Source organism: Miniopterus natalensis, chromosome 12 (genome assembly GCF_054644295.1).
Source record: "Miniopterus natalensis isolate mMinNat1 chromosome 12, mMinNat1.hap1, whole genome shotgun sequence".
In the NCBI taxonomy this organism is placed as follows: Eukaryota; Metazoa; Chordata; class Mammalia; order Chiroptera; family Miniopteridae; genus Miniopterus; species Miniopterus natalensis.
Window position 1 is genome coordinate 67,291,432 of NC_142092.1, and position 19,806 is coordinate 67,311,237.

At 38.4% G+C, this 19,806-nt stretch overlaps 1 protein-coding gene across 5 annotated transcripts in view; it reads left to right on the forward strand.

The window, feature by feature from the left end:
* GAPVD1 (GTPase activating protein and VPS9 domains 1) overlaps nucleotides 1-19,806 on the forward strand; it is a 56,581-nt gene that overhangs the window by 18,441 nt on the left and 18,334 nt on the right. For 2 of the 5 annotated variants that reach the window (XM_016210966.2, XM_016210968.2), the window contains exons 3-13: nucleotides 381-1,224; nucleotides 2,689-2,775; nucleotides 3,542-3,676; nucleotides 3,820-4,009; nucleotides 7,020-7,180; nucleotides 12,152-12,281; nucleotides 13,919-14,044; nucleotides 14,624-14,797; nucleotides 16,576-16,716; nucleotides 17,796-17,930; nucleotides 18,365-18,484. In XM_016210966.2, coding sequence (XP_016066452.2) covers nucleotides 381-1,224; nucleotides 2,689-2,775; nucleotides 3,542-3,676; nucleotides 3,820-4,009; nucleotides 7,020-7,180; nucleotides 12,152-12,281; nucleotides 13,919-14,044; nucleotides 14,624-14,797; nucleotides 16,576-16,716; nucleotides 17,796-17,930; nucleotides 18,365-18,484 — 2,243 coding nt within the window. Of the gene's footprint in view, nucleotides 1-380; nucleotides 1,225-2,688; nucleotides 2,776-3,541; nucleotides 3,677-3,819; nucleotides 4,010-5,717; nucleotides 5,799-7,019; nucleotides 7,181-12,151; nucleotides 12,282-13,918; nucleotides 14,045-14,623; nucleotides 14,798-16,575; nucleotides 16,717-17,795; nucleotides 17,931-18,364; nucleotides 18,485-19,806 lie in introns of all 5 variants that reach the window. The other 3 variants (XM_016210967.2, XM_087822911.1, XM_087822912.1) reach the window with 2 other exon arrangements.

Here is a 19,806-nt window from a genome sequence, read left to right on the forward strand (position 1 = left end):
AGAAGTTTTTAACTCTAAGAATAGTAGTACTGAGGTATAATGTTGAGAAAAGAAGCCAGACACAGAAGAGTACATACTCTGTATGATTCCATTTATGTGAAATTTAAAATGAGGCAGGACTAATCTTTGATGAAAGAAATCAGAATAATGGTTACTTCTTGGTACTTTTCATTGAACCTGATTTAATATGAGGAATTTGTTTTTGTTTTTACTTTTCTTCTTTCCACATTCAGGTGCTGATGGTGTGAAAGTTTTTAGCAATTCAGAGTGATCTCATTGCTGGGACTGGAATCAACTCACATTCCATGTTTCATACAGTATATGTGTTATATTATTATTGTTGTTAATTTTATTATTTTGCTTGTTCGCTCATTTTTTAGTGCTGAAGCTTCCCCTGCTGAATGTTGCCAACATGCCAAGATTTTGGAAGATACACAGTTTGTTGATGGATATAAGCAATTGGGATTTCAGGAGACTGCTTATGGAGAATTCTTGAGCCGATTAAGGGAAAATCCTCGTCTTATTGCCTCCTCTCTGGTTGCTGGAGAGAAACTTAATCAGGAGAACACACAAAGTGTTATTTACACAGTTTTTACCTCCCTCTATGGCAACTGCATTATGCAAGAAGATGAAAGCTACCTCCTTCAGGTTTTGAGATACTTGATTGAATTTGAACTTAAAGAAAGTGACAACCCCAGGCGACTTTTGAGGAGAGGAACTTGTGCCTTTAGCATCTTATTTAAACTTTTTTCTGAAGGACTGTTTTCTGCCAAACTTTTCCTCACAGCTACTTTACACGAGCCAATCATGCAACTGCTTGTGGAAGATGAAGATCATCTGGAAACAGATCCAAATAAACTAATTGAGAGGTTCTCCCCATCTCAACAGGAAAAACTCTTTGGAGAGAAAGGCTCAGATAGATTCAAGCAAAAGGTTCAAGAGATGGTGGATTCCAATGAGGCCAAACTAGTGGCTTTGGTGAACAAATTCATTGGTTACCTCAAACAGAACACATACTGCTTTCCACATAGTCTGAGGTGGATCGTGTCACAGATGTACAAAACCCTCTCCTGTGTAGATAGACTGGAAGTCGGGGAGGTCAGGGCAATGTGTACTGATCTCCTGTTGGCCTGCTTCATTTGTCCTGCAGTTGTCAATCCAGAACAGTATGGAATAATTTCTGATGCTCCTATTAATGAGGTGGCAAGGTTCAATCTGATGCAGGTATGCTTTTGCTATTATTATTAATGTGGCATTCGGTTTAAAATCTTAGGCAGCGGGGGTGGGAACAGAAAATATGACAGTATTTATAGATTCTTACCATTCTTTTTCCTTAGACTGTCCTAATATTTGCTTCTTAAGACATAAAAGCAGTCATATTGGGACTTAAAAATATTCTTGCCATAAAACATTTTGTGTTAGTTCTTACACACATGAATGTATAGTTGATTAGATTTTCTAGAGCAAGCCCACCATCCTCTTCCCAGGATTTCAAAATCCAGAATGACTGAAAACTGAGTCTTATACTTCATTTGGTAGCGAAACCTAGCCCGAACTAACATGAGGCTGTTTCTAACTGTGGTTATTCCTTTTAGTGCTAATGAGTGCTCATGTTTTGCTGTAGAAATGTTAACGTGTTTGATTATAGGATGCCACCCTAAATACTGATCATGTTATATATATGTACTAACCAGCCTTTCCAAAAATCTCTAAATTTTGAAATATAAAACTAAGAAAGAGGACTTTTGAACCTGTATTAGCACTTTTTCCTGTGATTATCTGAAGTACTGAAGTCATATTATTATTTCTTAAGGGAATCTTTTAATCATATCTTATCACCCAGAAATACTATGGAGAAGAGAGACTGAGTTTATTTGGAATAGAATCTATTTTTGGATGAGTTTTTCAAAAAAATGGTAACTTTTTTTTCACGATCAGTTCTATCAGGGTATTGAGCAATATCAGGGTATTGAGCAATTAACTATATACAAATCCCTGAAATAAAATTAACATTTTTTTATCTGTGAAATACTAAATTTATTCTTATGATAATATAGTTGTAGTTTTTATTTTTGTCATTCTAACAGAGATGGAATCACGTATTTTCAAAATGAGTAATAGATGGGGCATTGTAAGATGATGATGCTATATGATGTTAACTTTTAGCAAAGTGTCTTTAAAGAGAGTGGATTTACAGTTCGCTTTTAGCAGTTAGGAACTTACTCTGTGAATTAGTGTTTATTTTCCAAACAGCATGTTTTGTAGAAATTGTTTGCTTTTAAATTTAGAGAGAAAAAAATCTACCTTGAGTACTTTGTGAACTATGTAGGGTAAAATACTTAACAGTAATTTGAAATAGTTTGAGTCAGCTTTAACAAATTAATTTTAAAATTTCTGAGCACATGAAAAGTACAATATCAGAAACAGGTGTTATATTTTTATTTCTTAATGTCAATATAATATGTTAAAGAGAAATTAAAGCAAAGTTTTCTACTTATTCTGTAAACTTCTAAATGTAGTAAAACCTGATGTTGACAAGATACACATTGGGACCCTATTTTGTATGTATGGTCAGGTGTTATGAATATTATTAAGAATCAGATTTTTAGAATAGAATGGAAGTGCTGTCAGAGAGAGAGGACTTTGTGTCTATAGCCCGTCTCTCCCTATCACTGCTTTCGGTTGCAGGTTGGCCGCCTTTTGCAGCAGTTAGCAATGACTGGCTCTGAAGAGGGAGATCCCCGGACAAAGGGAAGCCTTGGAAAATTTGACAAAGTAAGAGTGAATACTGTGCCCTGTGAAATACTGTTTATAGAAAATTTTTCCAAAGTATTATCGAACCTAACTTTTCCCTTACTTAACTCTTGTTCTTAGGTAGATGTATAAATTAAATATTCTTTCAGTGACTCTTGGTTTAGCTACAGTGCATAATGCTGGATCAGCAGCATTTAAAGGAAAATGTCACTAAAGATGACTAATTCTCACGTATAGAAGTGTTGAGGAGCTGCCATTGTAATGAGAACCAAGGAGCTATTAAGTGTATTTCATAAGTTAGTGCTTACGCCATTGTTCAGTTAGTTTAATTAAATAAAATTTTAATTAGTCATATTTACATTAATCATATATACATTCAACCTATTTTAAAATTCAAAGTTATACAGTGAAATTTCCCTTCCAGCTCTGATCTCTAGCCTTTATTTCCTTCCCAAAAGGTTCTTGATATTATGTCTCTTATGTACACTTCAAGAGGTCTATATGTATACTAGCAAATTCCTACATATATTTTCCCAATTACTCATCCCTCCCTTTTCACAAATGGTAGGATAGTGTGCACTGTTCTGTATCATGTTTGCTTCATGTACCAGAGTATCTTTGAGATCATTCCGTATCAATTATAGAGAGTTTAATTTTTTTAAATGTTAGGTTTAATATAATTTTTCAGAAGAAAAACTTTTTGTATGCTTGTCTGCCTTAATCAGAAATTTTGTTCCTTTATTTTAAAGGGGAGATATTTCAGTGTGATCTTTTCCTATTTTCACAGAGCTGTGTTGCTGCTTTCCTTGATGTTGTGATTGGGGGCCGTGCAGTGGAGACCCCTCCAATGTCCTCTGTTAATCTTCTGGAAGGATTGAGCAGAACTGTGGTTTATATAACCTACAGTCAGCTTATTACTCTGGTAATGGCTTTATTCTTTAATAGGATTTTCTCAGAAGTCATTTATCTGAGCATGGGCAGAATCATAGATGAGTACATTGTGTGAGAAATATATATTGTTTGAAAAATTGATTTCACTAGCTAATGTCCTTTTATTTTTGCCAGGTGAATTTTATGAAGAGTGTGATGTCTGGAGACCAACTGAGAGAAGACAGAATGGCTCTTGACAATTTATTGGCAAATTTACCCCAGGCAAAGCAAGGGAAAAGCAGCAGTTTGGAAATGACTCCCTACAATACTCCTCAGCTGTCTCCAGCAACCACTCCAGCAAATAAAAAAAATCGATTGCCTATAGGTAAAGAGACTTTCTCATATTGGGGCTTTGCCTTAAATTTAATATTTCTTTGTTAGCCTTTGTTCTTGCTCAGTGTTTTGAAATACAGTGTTAAATAATTTGGCAACATCTTTCTCCATGTTTACTGATAGTAATTCAGTTTTTTACAATTGCACTAGATTAATTAAGGTTTAGCAGTAGGCTTTCGCTTTGTCTAGACATACTTTTCATAATTAATTGAAATCATGTCACCTATGGTATACTTTGTATTTTAGTGTCCTTTCTTGGAAAATTTTGAAAGTGTCAGTTGTTACAAGTAGTCATTATTTGAATTACATAGCTCTGTCCTTTCTACAAAGTTCTGAATAATAAAATAGTATTAGAAGTTTCTATCAATAAAGTTGAAACTTCATAGGTACTATTTTTCCATTATTGTTATTAATAATCAGTCTTCTATCAGCTGAGCTAAGATATCTTTGCTTTTGTTTTTTAATAAAATAAAACAAAGTTCCATTTTATTTGGTCATTTATTCATTTATTTAGGAATTAGGCTTAAGTTTTATTCACTTAGTAAACATCTATTATCTATAGTTATGCACCAAAGAATTAATTGAGCATATACTGTGTACCAGACACTGGGTAAGCACTTTATAAATGTTGTTTTATTTAATCTATGCAAAAAATCCACACTAAAAGAGTAGGTATTATAATCAGTGTCCTGCAGGTAGGGCACTGTGTTAGACACTGGGGATATAAAGACCTAGGACATGTCCTGACTCTAAGTGAGCTGCCTGCCGAGTAGTTGGGGAAAAAAGGAAGAGACCAGTGCCCTTCAGGGTACTGTCTTTGATGGAGATAAGCATAGAGGATTACCGGGACACCTGAGGAAGGTGCCCTGGGAGAGGTGAAGCCTGCACTTCCTCCTGAAGGAGGAAGGGAGTTACCCAAGATAAATAAGACAGAGAAAGAGTGTTTAGGCTAAGTGAGCAGAGTAGTTTACTGCCAGTTTTTTAATGATAATGAGGAGCTCAGCGATAGTGAGCATGAATAGTTAATGTATTTTAGCTGATGGGGTAAGAACTATACATTTCTTAAAATAAATGTACCTTGCATTTAACATAATATGGAATAATGTCATCAACAGAGACATGGTGTCATGTTCTTCAAGTCTGGCTTTCATCATCCTAAAACGTCAATTTTCAGAATTAAAAATAGACAAAAAAATAAAGGTTGACACTCAGATGATTTTTTTAGGTACTGTTCCTTTTTGAAAAATTATTTTTCTTTATTTATTAGAGAGAGAGAAGCATTGATTCATTGTTCCACTTATTTATGCATCATTGGTTGCTTCCTGCATGTACCCTGATGGATCGAAGCCCCAAACTTGGTGCGTCAGGACGACGCTCTAGCCAACTGAGTTACCTGGCCAGGGCTCAGTGATATCTAATATTATAGGCTATTTGCACTTTTTTACCAGGAAGAAATAAATGATTTTTGGCAAATTAGGGACTTTTTCTCCATATTCACTGCTCTAGATTATTTCTTTCACTTCCTATCATCCAGAAGTACCATTACTATGGGTATGATGGAAAGTAAATTTCACATGTTTGCTCAGTAGTATTTTGTATAGTCATGTGACCTGGTCATTGAATTTATTTCATATTTTGAAAGAATGTGTCCATTATTCAGAGGGTTGATTTTCTTTCTGTTTAATGCTTTCGCAACCCAGGACAACAGTTAGCAGCCATCACTGCCTGGGATTCCTCAGCCACCAATCTCACTGCTCATATTACTCTAGTAACCCCATTTGGTGGGTAATAGGCTGTTCTTCCTCTTCTTGTGTAACTTTTATTTAAGAAATAGTTTATAAAAGTGTGCTCCATGTGCATGTTGCTTTTGCTTTATGTAAATTGTTACATGAATTTTGATTACTTGCATTTTTATAAATTATGAAGTTTGTTACTTAAGATTCATGTAGTTCATGAAGCTGAATTTAAGTTCACATTTCAGTAGAAGATAGTGAGTTGAACCTGACTTTTGAAAGTTGGTGTGTGCCCTGAACTTTGAAAGTAAGAGTGATTAATGAGCAGATCTACAGCATTGTGGAGAGAAGATGGTTTTTTATATTTCTGTCTTTAAGTAGGTCAGCTTTCACTCAAAGTGTTTTGCTTTATGTCTGTACTTTTTATTATTTTGCACCGAAATAGAATTTCTAGTTAGTATTATGGTTGTATTGAATTTTATTGACCTCTGAAAGAAAATGGAAACATCACAGAAGACTAAAACTCATAGAGAACTTATTACCAACTATCTAAATCTTTCAGAAGTTCTTGTAAAGTCTGTAGGATGGATTATTTTAGAAAAAAATATTAGGTAGGGAAAAACACCCCCAACTAATTAGATCCTGTATTAATTTAGGATGTTTCCAGTAAGCAGAAAGGAAACTTTATTCAAACATAGGGAAATCTCTCCTGTTTTTGGAAAGAGGTTAATACATTTCAGGAAAAGCAATGTTTTTTCAAAAACTGATTCTGGTTTTGTCAATAGTTGCCTAATTAATAATTAATGTATATTACTTTATATGGCTATCAGATGCCTATATGAAATTTTTTAATGCTTTTGAGTTATGGGTATGGGAGACCTGTGGCAGTTAAATCCCTTTATAGGAGAAATAGTTAGGCGTCTTAAACAGATAAGAGGCAAGGTAATGCTTTTCTTGTCATCCCAAGTCTTAAACTGATGGGGACGTGTTTGCTGTTCTGCAAGTGTGGTCATCTGTGTGTCACTCCCTGTCAGGTGAACATGGATCGTTGTTTCTGATAATCAGTTTTGAAGGAGAATCTGTATTTTCATCATTAGAGCAACTGGGGAGATATTGTGTGTTTTTTCTTATTCATATTCTCACCACTTTTTTTTTTTTACGCATGCGCAAATGTTCTACATTAATTGAAAATACATTTTTGTATTTAGTGTGCCACTTTCTTCATTTTATCTTTTTTTCTAAATTGTCCTATTTAAATTTTTTTATTAGCAACTCGAAGTAGAAGCCGCACCAATGTGCTAATGGACTTACACATGGACCATGAAGGATCATCTCAAGAAACCATCCAGGAGGTGCAGCCAGAAGAAGTGTTGGTCATTTCCTTAGGGACAGGTCCTCAACTTACTCCAGGGATGATGTCAGAAAATGAGGTATGGATGTATTGTTACATTTAACTTATAGCCACCACTGTTTAGAAATTTAGATTCTGTTCTTCTAATTAATGGTCACTTGCTTCTATAAATCATTATGCATTAAGTGGATATTTTTCATTATTGTCAGTGGGCCTACCATTGATGCACCATCAAATGCTAAACTTCTGTGCATGGTTCTGGAGGCCCTTCACATTATACATCTATGGCACTGTAGTTGGTGACGAGGGCCACACCCAAAGGAATTCTCCTCATAGTAGAAGAGACAGGAATCCAGGAAATTGTGGCATGGAAATTGAAGAGACTTTTCCAGTGACTTGTAGGAAGTGTTTTATGTTTCCTTTCTAATGATATGCCAGTTGTATTCCTGCTTTAAAGAGCCAGACATTCTTTAGAAATACTTTCTTTACTTTGCCCAGTTAGAAAGCGGTAACTGTTAAAAGCAAACTGAAAATGTAAGTTATTTTGAAGAAATGGGATCGGGGGTATGGGAATCACTTTTAAGATGTTTGGAAACAAAAGCTTGGGATGGGGCAAAAGGAAAGAAGAAATCTTGGCTCTGTAAAGGTAGGAGCCCCTCTTTATACATTGTGACCTCCTGAAAAAGAAGCAGCATCTTACATTCAACAGAGACTGCTTAGTATTCAAGAAAACCTCATTCTGGCCTGGGAGTAAGGGACCAGATACAGGGTTGATAAAGGGATGATGGTTATTGGCTCTGTTTGGGACTGTGACATCACTTATAGGAAAGAGGACTGGCAAACTTCCAAACTCTGTCCCTCTACACGCACACACACACACAAAAATGAGCTGGCAAAAACTGTCAGAGTCAACTTTTTAGCAACTCCGGAATGTAATAAAAACTTAAACTACCAGGGGAATGCTTAATGAGGGAAAAAAACAGCTGAATGTCAGCAAGCTCTGGCATTTACTGTACCATATTTCCTGTCCCCAACCCCCAGCTCAGTGGCAGCCTTGAAGACATCAGTCTGTATTCCTGTGCAGGGAAATGATCCCTTTGTTTTCATTAATTCATACCACTCTCTGCACCTTTAGATTTAGTGATCTGCACCTGAAGATTCATTGCACATCACTTACTATGTGTTTAAAGGTCTGAGTTGTCTTAAAAATTCAGAATGTGAAATTTTTATATCTTCATTTGGTTTCAAACAAATAGAAAAAAAAATCTATTTTTAAATAACTTTTTAATACCATTACAGGAGTAAATATATAGAGCCATTAAAAACACCTTTAATTTACTCATTTAAGTGCAGGGCCAAAACAGCACCTAGAGGGTTTTTTTTTGTGTTTGATTTTGTTTTGTTTTTTTTCTTTTTAAGTAAGGATACTATTCTTTCATATCCCAGAATCAGCCCAGTAACCCAGTGGTTGTGAGTTCAAGTTTCAGATGTGTTTAAAACATGCTGTTTAGGGAGAAACAAGCTGGCGGCGTAGGTAACAGCTGTACCCGCCGCCTCCCGCAACCACATCAAAATTACAACTAAAATACAGAACCACCATCACTCAGAGCCTCCTGAGATCCGGCTGAACAGAAGCCCCACAACCAGGGAGCTGAAGCAGCACCGAGACCAGGAGGAGGGGCGGAGACATGGGTGGATCCGGGCTGAATCACGGAGACGAGGCCCCGGGCCCACACCTGGTGCCGAGGGTTAAATCCGGGAGGGACATCTCAGCGGTGGGGGTTTTTAGAGGAGCGAGGGGTCCCAGCCCCAAGCAGGCCCCCAGCCCAGGGCTCGGAAGAGATGTCCCCACAACTCCGGGCTGTGAAACCAGCGGGGACTGTGGCTGAGGGTTTCGGAGGCTGCGGGAGCCCCAGCAGCTCCTCTTAAAGGGCCCGCGCACGGACTCACTCGGACGCGCTCCCTCTGAGCCCAACGCCGGGCAGCAGCCTGAAGGGACCCAGGACACTCGGGGAGGAACTAACCTGCCTGAAATCTGGGCGAGAGCTGGAGGGCGGCTTCCTCCCAGGCAGAAGGGCTGGTAGAGGCCATGGCTCCTTTGGCAAGTCCTCCCCCCACACAGCGGCAGGCAGGCGCCATATTTGAATCACCAGCACCTGACTCACACCTTTGGTCCTGCCCCGTGATTCCTGGAGGCCCCGCCCCTCCCCACCTGCAGCTCATCCAGGCCATTTCCAGTGGCTTTTTTTTTTTTTTTAAATATATCTTTATTGATTTCGGAGAGAGGAAAGGAGAGGGAGAGAGAGAAACATCAATGATGAGAGAGTCATCGATCAAGCCTGCAACCGGGCATGTGCCCCGACCAGGGAATCGAACCCTGATCGCCTGGATCCCAGGTCGACGCTCAACCGCTGAGCCATGCCCGGCTGGGCTCCAGTGGCTTTTCTATGCAAGTGGCCTCTCAAGCCTCATGCTTAGGACTTTCCTAAAATCTCTCAAACAGGCAGCAGTGGGCCCCATACAGCTTGATAAGTGGCCCCAGGCCTGACACTAGCGGCAGCTGCATTGACTCATAGCCTGGCTTCTCCTGGACAGCGCCAAGCCCAGCACAAGTAGCAGCCAACTACAGTTTGCTGTGTAGCTCATGCTGGGTGGCCCTGGGCAAGGCACTGGCAGAGGCTGACTTTGCACCTCCCGGGAGGCCCCAGAGACAGTGCACCTGGTGGTCAGACTCGATCACGCTGGATTACAACCCTACCACATCCACGAGTGACACACCCAAGGGGTACACTTGGTGAACACCAAAGCTCCACTGAAGTAAATCTTGCTCCATAGGGGTGTCTCCAGCACAGCAGCCCTTTGGCTGTAGTTGCAGCCAGTCCTCACAGCTGATTGGCCTGGGGGTCAGTTCCTCCCAGTGACGCCAACAGCAACCAAGGCTCAACTACAACAGGACAGTGCACACAGCCCACACAGGGGAGCACCTAGAAGGCCCAGCTCAGGTGACTGGGGAGGCTGAGCCACTGGACCCTACAGGACACCTACTACACAAAGCCCCTCTCAAATTCCAGGAAACATAGCAGCTCTACCTAATACATAGTAACAAACACCTGAAAGCAGCCAAAATGTGGAGGCAAAGAAACATGTCACAAAGGAAAAAACAGAAGAAATCTCTAGAAGAGGAACTAAATGAAACAGATCCAAGCAAGCTAACAGATACAGAGTTCAGAATTTTGTTTATAAGGATGTTTAAGCAGACTATTAGGAAAATAACTGAGAAAATCAATAACATAGTAAAGTTCCAATTTGAAATGAAGGCTACACGAACTGAAATGAATAATTTACAGGGAATCAACAGTAGAGTAGAGGACGCTGAGAATCAAATCAGCAATTTGAAACATGAGGAAACAACACCCAACCAGAAGATCAGAAAGAAAAAAATCCAGAAATATGAAAATAATATAAGAAGCCTCTGGGACAACTTCAAGAGGCCCAACATTCATATTGGGCTGCCAGAAGGGGAAGAAAGAGACCAAGAAATTGAAAACCTATTTGAAAAAATAATTACAGAAAACTTCCCCTACCTGGGAAAGAAATCAACTTACAAGTCCAGGAAGCACAGAGGGTCCCAAGCAAGAGGAATCCAAAGAGGCCCACAGCAAGACACATCATAATTAAAATGCGAAAGGTTAAAGACAGAGAATCTTAAAAGCAGCAAGAGAAAAGCAGTTAGTTACCTACAAGGGAGCACCCATACGACTGTCAGCTGATTTCTCAACAGAAACTTTGCAGGCCAGAAGGGAGTGGCAAGAAATATTCAGAGTGATGAAAAACATGGAACTACAACCAAGATTGCTCTACCCAGCAAAGCTATTTAGAATTGAATGTCAGATAAAGAGCTTCACAGATAAGAAAAAGCTAAAGGAGTTCATCACCACCACACCAGCACTGCAGGAAAAGTTGAAGGGTCTTCTTTAAGAAGAAGCTAATGAACAAAAGAATCTGACGAACTAAATAGATCCAGAGACATTGACTCATGCAACAGATGATCATTTTTCAGAGGAAAGAGGGAAGGGGGATGGAAGGTGGGAAGAGATTAACCAAAGAAGTTATATACATATATGCGTAACCCATGGACACAGTTAATAACGGGGTGAAGGCCTGGGGAGGGGGTGGGAGCGAAGTGGAGGGGGTCAATTGGGGGGAAAAATGGGACACCTGTAATACTCTCAACAATAAAGATAAATTTAAAAATTTTTAAAAAGCATGCTGTTTTACTTCCAACAAGCATTCAATTCTTTATTAAGTTGGAGGTACATGTGCAAAGCTGAGTCATGAGGCTTATGGGGAGTGAGAAGTAATTATGTTATTTGGAAATCACCTAACAAATAGAAAACATTATAAAAAGGCCATCAGCTCTAAGCTAGAGGTAGCTATGAAGTCACACATCAGCTTCTGGTGTAGACTCTTGTGGCCGTCTATGTGGGGATTGAGTGGAGGCTGAAACTAGACTGATTAAATTCTCTGCCTACAAGATAATTTGTTTATATGTTTTTTCCATGTTAACTTAGTTTATTAACCTTTGAAAAAAATGTAGTGCAAATTTAATGTCATTTAACTATGCCAAATGCCTTATGCACATCTTTTTATTTAATCCACCACAACTCCATGGCATACACACTGTTATCATCGTTTTATAGATGAAGAAACGGAGGTTTAAATAACTTATCCAAGATTACACAGTTGGCATATGGCAGAGCTAGAAGGACTGGCCTGCTGCTCTAAAGCCTTCTGATTCTTACAGTCCTGACCATTGCTCATTCAATGTCCGATTTCCTCTTCAAGCCCTGGCACTGGTGGGGTGATGGAAGGGCATTTGTTCAGTTATCACTGATACTTACTTTTCTTCTAGGGGTACTTAAAGCTTGATCAGAACCTTGTAGATTGGTTTTTAGTTAAAAATGATAATTTAAGGTGGAAAAGAACTTAAATATGTATTTGCTGTGGGTTTTTTTCAGTTGTGACAAACCAATGACATTTTATTTTGTAGGTCCTAAACATGCAACTTTCGGATGGAGGGCAAGGAGATGTCCCTGTCGATGAAAACAAACTCCACGGTAAACCTGATAAAACCTTGCGCTTTTCCCTCTGCAGTGATAATCTGGAAGGAATATCTGAAGGTGAAGGGTTACTTCATTCAAGGAGTTGTATGATTCAAGTTATATTTTGTTTTGTGTTCTTTAAAGGAGCCTTATAAATTATAATTATACCATCTGTGCCCCTGACTGAGGAGACTAATGAAGTTTTCCTCTAATGATCTTGAACAGTTGGCTGTAAGATTGTTTGTTGAATAAAATTAAGATTACAAGAAAAAAAAAATGTTAGAAAAAGATTTCAAGAGACCTTTGGTCATATATAATGGAGAAGATGGAGAAGATACGAGTCTTCACTGAGACTTGAATAATTCCAAGTTTTGTTTTTCTAACGTTGATATATACCAAAGCATATAGAGCTCCTTTAGAGGGATATGATGCATGTCTAAATGGAAAAAAATGAACTCACTAGTATTTCAGGACGTTGTGTGTACTTTTAATGCTCTGTATATTCACACACTCACACCTTTTATGAAGCAGAAAGATACAACGGAAATAGGGATAAAAAAGAAATTTAAAGGCAGGATTATGAAGTGAGACTGTCATTCCATATACTACGACCAACTTTTGTTGTTGTTGTTAATCCTCACCTAAGGATATTTTTTCCATTGCTTTTTTTTTTTAAGAGAGAGAGTAGAAGGGAGGGATGTAGGGGGAGAGACCGGGAGAGATCAGTGTGAGAGACACATCAACTGGTTGCCTCCCGCACGCTCCCTGACGGGGGCGAGGAGCAAACCTGCAACTGAGGTATGTGCCCTTGACCTGGGAAGCAAACCCACGACCCTTCAGTATGCAGGGTGATGCTCTAACCACTGCACAACATTGGCCAGGGCTAGGACCAACTTTTTTAATGAAAAGGTTCAAGTTTACTAACATTTTATTTAGTTTTTAAATCCTCACCTGAGGATATTTTTTCCATTGATTTTTAGAGAGAGTGGAAGGGAGGTAGGGAGGCAGAGAGAGACACATCGATTGGTTGCCTCCCACATGCACCGCTTCCGGGGCCAGGGATTGAACCTGTAACCCAGATACGTGCCTTTGACTGGAATCGAACCCATGACCCTTTGGTGTTCGAGCCAGCACTCTAACCACTTAGCCACACCAGTCAGGGCAAGATTACTATTTTAAAATAAACATTAAATGTTGTAACTTTTTCTTTCCTCTAATTTTTCAAAACATAAGTAACATATTCAGTCTAGAAAATGCTGAAAAGAAACTGAATCATCTATAATCTCACCATTCCATTAATAATAGTTAACATTTTGGTTTATTTGTAGCAAAATTAGGTTTATTCTGTTTTGTAACCTTTTTTTAACAACATAACAATAACATTTCCTTTGATAATTTAACATTCTTAGATAACATGGTGTTTCATGGCTGTTTTTTTTCCATAATTTATTTAAACATTCTTCTGTGATTAAAAATGTAAATTGCTTCCGCTTTCTACTTGTAAGAACCCCTAAAACAAGCAACCTTAGATCCATTTTTAATTGTTCCGTAGGATAATTCTCTAGAAGCAGAATTGCTGGCCTAAAGGGCATATATATTTTTAAGGTATAAATGTAGTATTAAAAGCACTTTGATTAGTCTTTAGTCTCATATCAAGGCATGAAAAATGGCCTGATGAGTGTTTAAGGTCACTCACAGTAGAAATATTTCTCTAGGTCCTTCAAATCGCTCCAATTCAGTGTCCTCTCTAGACCTGGAAGGAGAGTCTGTATCAGAACTGGGAGCAGGACCTTCGGGCAATAATGGAGCTGATGCTCTACAGCTCCTGGAGCATGAGCAAGGTAAGGTGAAGTGGGACACCGTTGCTCGAGTGGCAAAGAACTTACCTGGTTGCAAGATAAACAGTGTGCGTCTGTGTAAGTTGGCCAAGTTCAGTAAGAATAAATTTAAGATGATTATATAATGACTATTAAACTTGCATTTATTCATAGTTCCTTCAGTTCTTAAAGATGTGTTTAGTTGGCAAGTGAATTGTTTAGACTTAAATTACATAGAATAATTAAAATGAATTGCTTGAAATCTGTAACATAAAAATTTAAGGCATACAAAGGTAAAATGTCAGGGCTCAAGGAACCTGGGATAGGGGGAGAATGGTACACAAGTGATTAGAAGTATCATAAGGGTGCTGTGGCAGTTCTGAGTGAGGAACACAGTGGCATCGATGGTCCCAGCTAATGTACCAGAAGTGGGAGTGCATATACTGAGCTCAGTTCAGAGAGAGAAATCTACATCCATGGGGGAATAATTCAGTGTTTTGGTACTATGTGCCCAGTGTTAATGATAAAGTATGTTCTTCAAATTTGATTAAGAAATCATAGCTGTGCTACCATTTTTTAAGTGCTTAATTTTGTTTTTGATAGCCACAACACAAGATAATCTTGATGATAAGCTGAGGAAGTTTGAAATCCGTGACATGATGGGATTGACAGATGATAGGGATATATCAGAAACAGTGAGTGAGACCTGGAGTACAGATGTCTTGGGAAGTGATTTTGACCCTAACATTGATGAAGATCGTTTGCAAGAAATTGCAGGTAACTGCTATTTAATGTCTCTGGAAGATTGCTGTTTCGTTATTCACATCCGCCACCCGTCATGGGAGAGAACTTCAGTGCTCTGACAGACACGGTGTGGATGTTAGCACTAACTGGGAAACTGAGACAGCTGCACATAGCAAGGCATTCATGTATTTTTTCTTTATTTAAATATAGGTGTGTTTTTCCTGTCAACATTAACTCTACACCCAACCCCCAAAAAAGAAAAACTATAGTCTTTTGAATTAGCTTCTCATCCTGTCTTGTTCGTAGGCATGATATATGTTCTTAGTCTATGATTAGGACGTTCTTTAGAGACTAAACACCTTACCTTAAGATGGAAATTCTGACAGATTATAGCCATACCATCTTTTGGAATAATATGATACTGAGAGTCTCTAAAAATTGAATTTACTTCTGGAAGGATGAATTCAGTTCCAAAAAGTAACCAGTTTTTTCTTTTTCTTATATCAAGTTTCTTGATGTACAATTTATAAACATTAAAATTCACCCTTCTTAGGATACTGTTCTGGGAGTTCTGAAAGATTGATACAGTCTTATAACCACCGTCATCTTTTTCTTTCTTTTTTTAAAAAATAAATCTTTATTGACTTCAGAGAAAGGAAGGGAAAGGGAGAGAAACATCAGTGATGAGAGAGAGTCATTGATCGGCTGCCTCCTGCACGCCCCCCCACTGGGAATCAAGCCTGAAACCTGGGCATGTCCCCTGACTGGGAATCGAACCTCGATCTCCTGGATCATAGGTCGATGCTCAACGGCTGAGCCATGCTGGCCGGGCTTCATTTTCTTTTGAAATCATGGAACATTTCCAACAAATACAGGAGAGAGTATAATGAACTCTGTGTACTCATCACTCAGTTTCAACAGTTACATATACATGTATCCAGTTGTTTCATCTCTTTCTCCCACCCACTACCCTTTATCCCCTCCCCCCATTATGCTTAGGCAGGTTCCAGATGTTATATTTGTAATCATGTCATGACATATCTTTAAAAGGTAACTTTTACCAGTAACCTTTTTCCAAAAGTTTTTTCAGGCTCTGGAATAGAATTGTTCTTATGTTAGGTTTAACCAAAGGTAGTGGGGGATTCTGAACTTAAGTATTTTTAATACAGGTGTACAGTAATGTTTAATCCTGTATGTATTTTTAAGTAGTGTAAATAGATTTCTTAATTGGTTTTTGCATTACTTTGTTCCAGATGCTAAAATATTTAGTATTTGTTCTGGCAGTAAGTTCCATTTGAGCAATAAGCTGTATTTGCAGTTAAACGAGTGCTACAGAGGCGATGTGTGTTTTTCTGCAAATATATTTTATTGCTTTCAATATGTGGCTAATGTGCCAGAAGAGAACAAATTTCGGCCAGTATAACTTTACGTGGTTAAATGTCTCTGTTTGAGTGTTTTTAATTCTTGTAGGACTATAAATTTGAGAGAGTTATTAAGAGTACACACATAAAATTTGCTGAAAAACCAAGGTGAAAGCTAGTTGAAATGACTTCACCTAACAACATGTTTTCTCTGCGGAGAGTCCAGGGTGAACAGGAGGCAATGGACGAAAAAGAGCTTGTGACGTGGTGACCACAGTGGGAAGTTTGGGTTTTTATTGGTGGTGTTAATTGAAATCACTCTTACGTTGGCTTCTTTCTTGTGGATAGAATAGAGAGGTTTTGTTAGGGTTGGTGTTGGGCTTTTCTCCATTATCACCGCTCTTTCCATCAGGATCTTTGTTAACCCTTTGCTCCCCACTGGTTATACAGGTGCAGCAGCAGAGAACATGTTAGGCAGTTTACTGTGCCTGCCAGGGTCAGGGTCAGTGCTTCTTGACCCCTGCACTGGTTCTACCATATCAGAGACAACAAGCGAAGCTTGGAGTGTAGAGGTTTTGCCAAGTGACTCAGGTTAGTATGCTGTCATTATTTGCATTTTGATTTGCACAGACATTTTAAATGTAAGGTATTCTAATTTTTGTATTATGGACATTTTGTCAGATACGCATTTGATATATACATTTGACAAGTGTGAGGCAATCATATTGCTAAGAATTTCAAATGGAAAATTCATGTAGGGCATTTTCTGTTCATCAAGAAAAAAATGCAGTGTTGGATGGCATAGGCTAAGATGGCAGGTGCTTTCTGACTCTGTGTTCAGTTCTTTTGGAAACAACTGTTAGTAACTCATCAGGGTTCTTTGTGGGACATTGAGTCCAGTGTCTCCGACTAACTCCTCACAAAATAGGAACCCTGAGTGGTTGGATGCCTTGTAAGCATGTTTAGATTTACATGGGGAGAACTTGACCCTTTAAAAGATATACAGTGTATTTTTGAAATGCAGCAAAATTGAGACTCTGGAGTACTGAGAATTATTTTGTTCAGGATTATTATAAATGTATGTAAAGTGTTTTGTACTTTGTTTTTTATGTATTACATTTCTACTTTTTTTTCTGATTATGAAGCTAAATATTTGCCTTCAACTAAATATCAGCTACCAGAATGCAAATAGAAATAACTATATCTGACTTACATTCTGCCTGATCTGCTTGGCTCAAGAATAATGAAGTGATCCTGATACGTGTAATGTTAACACATTCAGACATGCTGACCTTTACATAAGACAGTAGGATTAGCTCACTATCTTTTGAGCATCCATAGGAGCTGTTTTTTAGAAAGTGGTTGACTTAATGCTAGGTTATTCCATATTCTCTTGTTGAGTTTACTTGCTAACCAAGAGCACATTCTCTGAGATTAGTGACCCGGAAGCAGTTTTTATCTTGCATAACTCACTGGCCTAGATTGGGGATGAAAATCACAACCTTGACTTTAACACTTGATCTAATTAACTTTGCTAACTGGCCCAGACTTAGAAATCTATTTACACTGATTTCATTCATGCCCTGGTAGCTTTTGTTGCCTGGGTCACAAGCTGAAACTGTGGCATGCTAACAGAATCACTAACGTGACACTTCACATCTTCTGTTTAGAGGCCCCAGATCTAAAGCAAGAGGAGCGTCTGCAGGAACTGGAGAGCTGTTCGGGACTGGGTAGCACATCTGATGATACGGATGTCAGGGAGGTCAGTTCCCGCCCCAGCACACCAGGCCTCAGTGTTGTGTCGGGTATGTCTGTCTTGTTTTAAGGAATAAGGATTTCAAGGTGTGTTTCCACCTCCTCATTTATAAAGTTGATAGCAAAGAGATATGTTTTATTTAAGAGCTGAGTAATTTCCAGGAAATGAAACTATTTCTACGGGCCCTTAAATGTGTGAGAATTTAATGTGTGGCTTTTATAGAGCCTATTGAAGTAATTAGCAAACTGTATATGTTCCCTCTATAACTGTATCTGTTCTTGGTAGGTCTGCTACTGTATTTAGATATCACATGATAATTCTGGTTACATTGCACATATCCAGGCAGATGTATTTAAACAACTCACATGTATAGAACTGGTCCACAAAAATTTTGAGAATATTTACATTTCTCCAAATCTCCTATACTTTTTGTGTGGTTATTTTGTTCTTCTTGCTGTTTATTTTTTGCTTTCTTTTTTTAAGGCATAAGTGCAACCTCAGAGGATATTCCCAATAAGATTGAAGACCTGAGATCTGAGTGCAGCTCTGACTTTGGCGGTAAAGATTCTGTCACTAGTCCAGACATGGATGAAGTAACTCATGGTGAGAAGGAGAAATGAGACCGACTTTTTAAACCAGTCACATTCATGGTGAAACTGGCAGTCTTACACATTGCTGGTGATAATATCAGTTGTTATAGCACTTTGGGGCATAATTTGGCAATATATTTTATATAAGGCATTAAAAGCTCACATACCAGATTTGGTCATTAGTCTACTTTAGGAATCAGTCATAAGAAAATAGTTCCATGTAAGGAGAAAGTCTTATGCACAAAGATATTCTTCATCAGAATGGCTCAATGAATTTTGATATAACCACTTATTAGAATTTATGCAGTTATTTTTAAATGCTTTAAAGAATGTGAAATAACTTGGGAGAAATACCTACATCATATCGCTTGGAAGTTGTATTTTAAGCAATTTTATGTATAAAATAATAAAACGTTAAAAAACCTACCATCGCGAAAGCACTGAAAAGAAAGACCAAACTGCTAGCAGTGGTTTTATATATTGGGTACTGGGTTTTGAGGCAACTTTTTTTTTTTACATTTTTGTTCTAAACCAAGGTTTCTCAGCCTTAGTACTGTTGACATTTGGGATCAGGTAATTCTTTGTTGTGGGGCTTGTCCTGTGCATTGTAGGATATTTAGCACCATCTCTGGCCTCTACCAAGAGTACGCCACCTCCCTCCATCCCCTGCAGTTATGACAACCAAAAATGTCTCCAGACATTGCCAGATGATCCCTTGGGGGGCAGAATAGCCCAGTTGAGAACTGTCCTAAACTTGCAACTTTCAAACTGTAGTCTTCATGGACCACTGAGGTTCCTTCAGACCCTTTAGGGGGTGGGGAGTATGAGATCAACTATTTTCACAATAATAAAAGGTTATTGTCATTTTCACTGTGTTGACACTTGCACAAGCAAAGGTGGGTAGATTTGCTGAGGCCTTTAGCACAAAGCAGAGCAGTGGCACAGGCTGTGCTTGCAGTCATTGCGTTCTCTCTCAGTTAAAAAGAAAGAAAACATTTCGAGTGTCTGCGGTAAAACGTATTTAGTTACATCTCAGTCCTTGAGTTACACATCTTTTTAATATTCTGTGTGAAGAAATAGGAAGTACCCCTAATGCATATCTAGTGCATTCTGAGATACAAAATGTCTCAAGGAAAAGCACTTACATGATTGTTTGAGTTGTTTACTCAACTACCTGTTTTCTTTCTTGTTTGTTTGTTTTTCATGAAACACTATTTTTACTTGAAAGAATGACTGACACACAAACTGTCATTCTTCATACTTGGGTATTTGGCAGACACTTCTTGAAAATTAACAGAATGAGCCTGTCACTTCCAGGAGAACTGACAGTGTAGA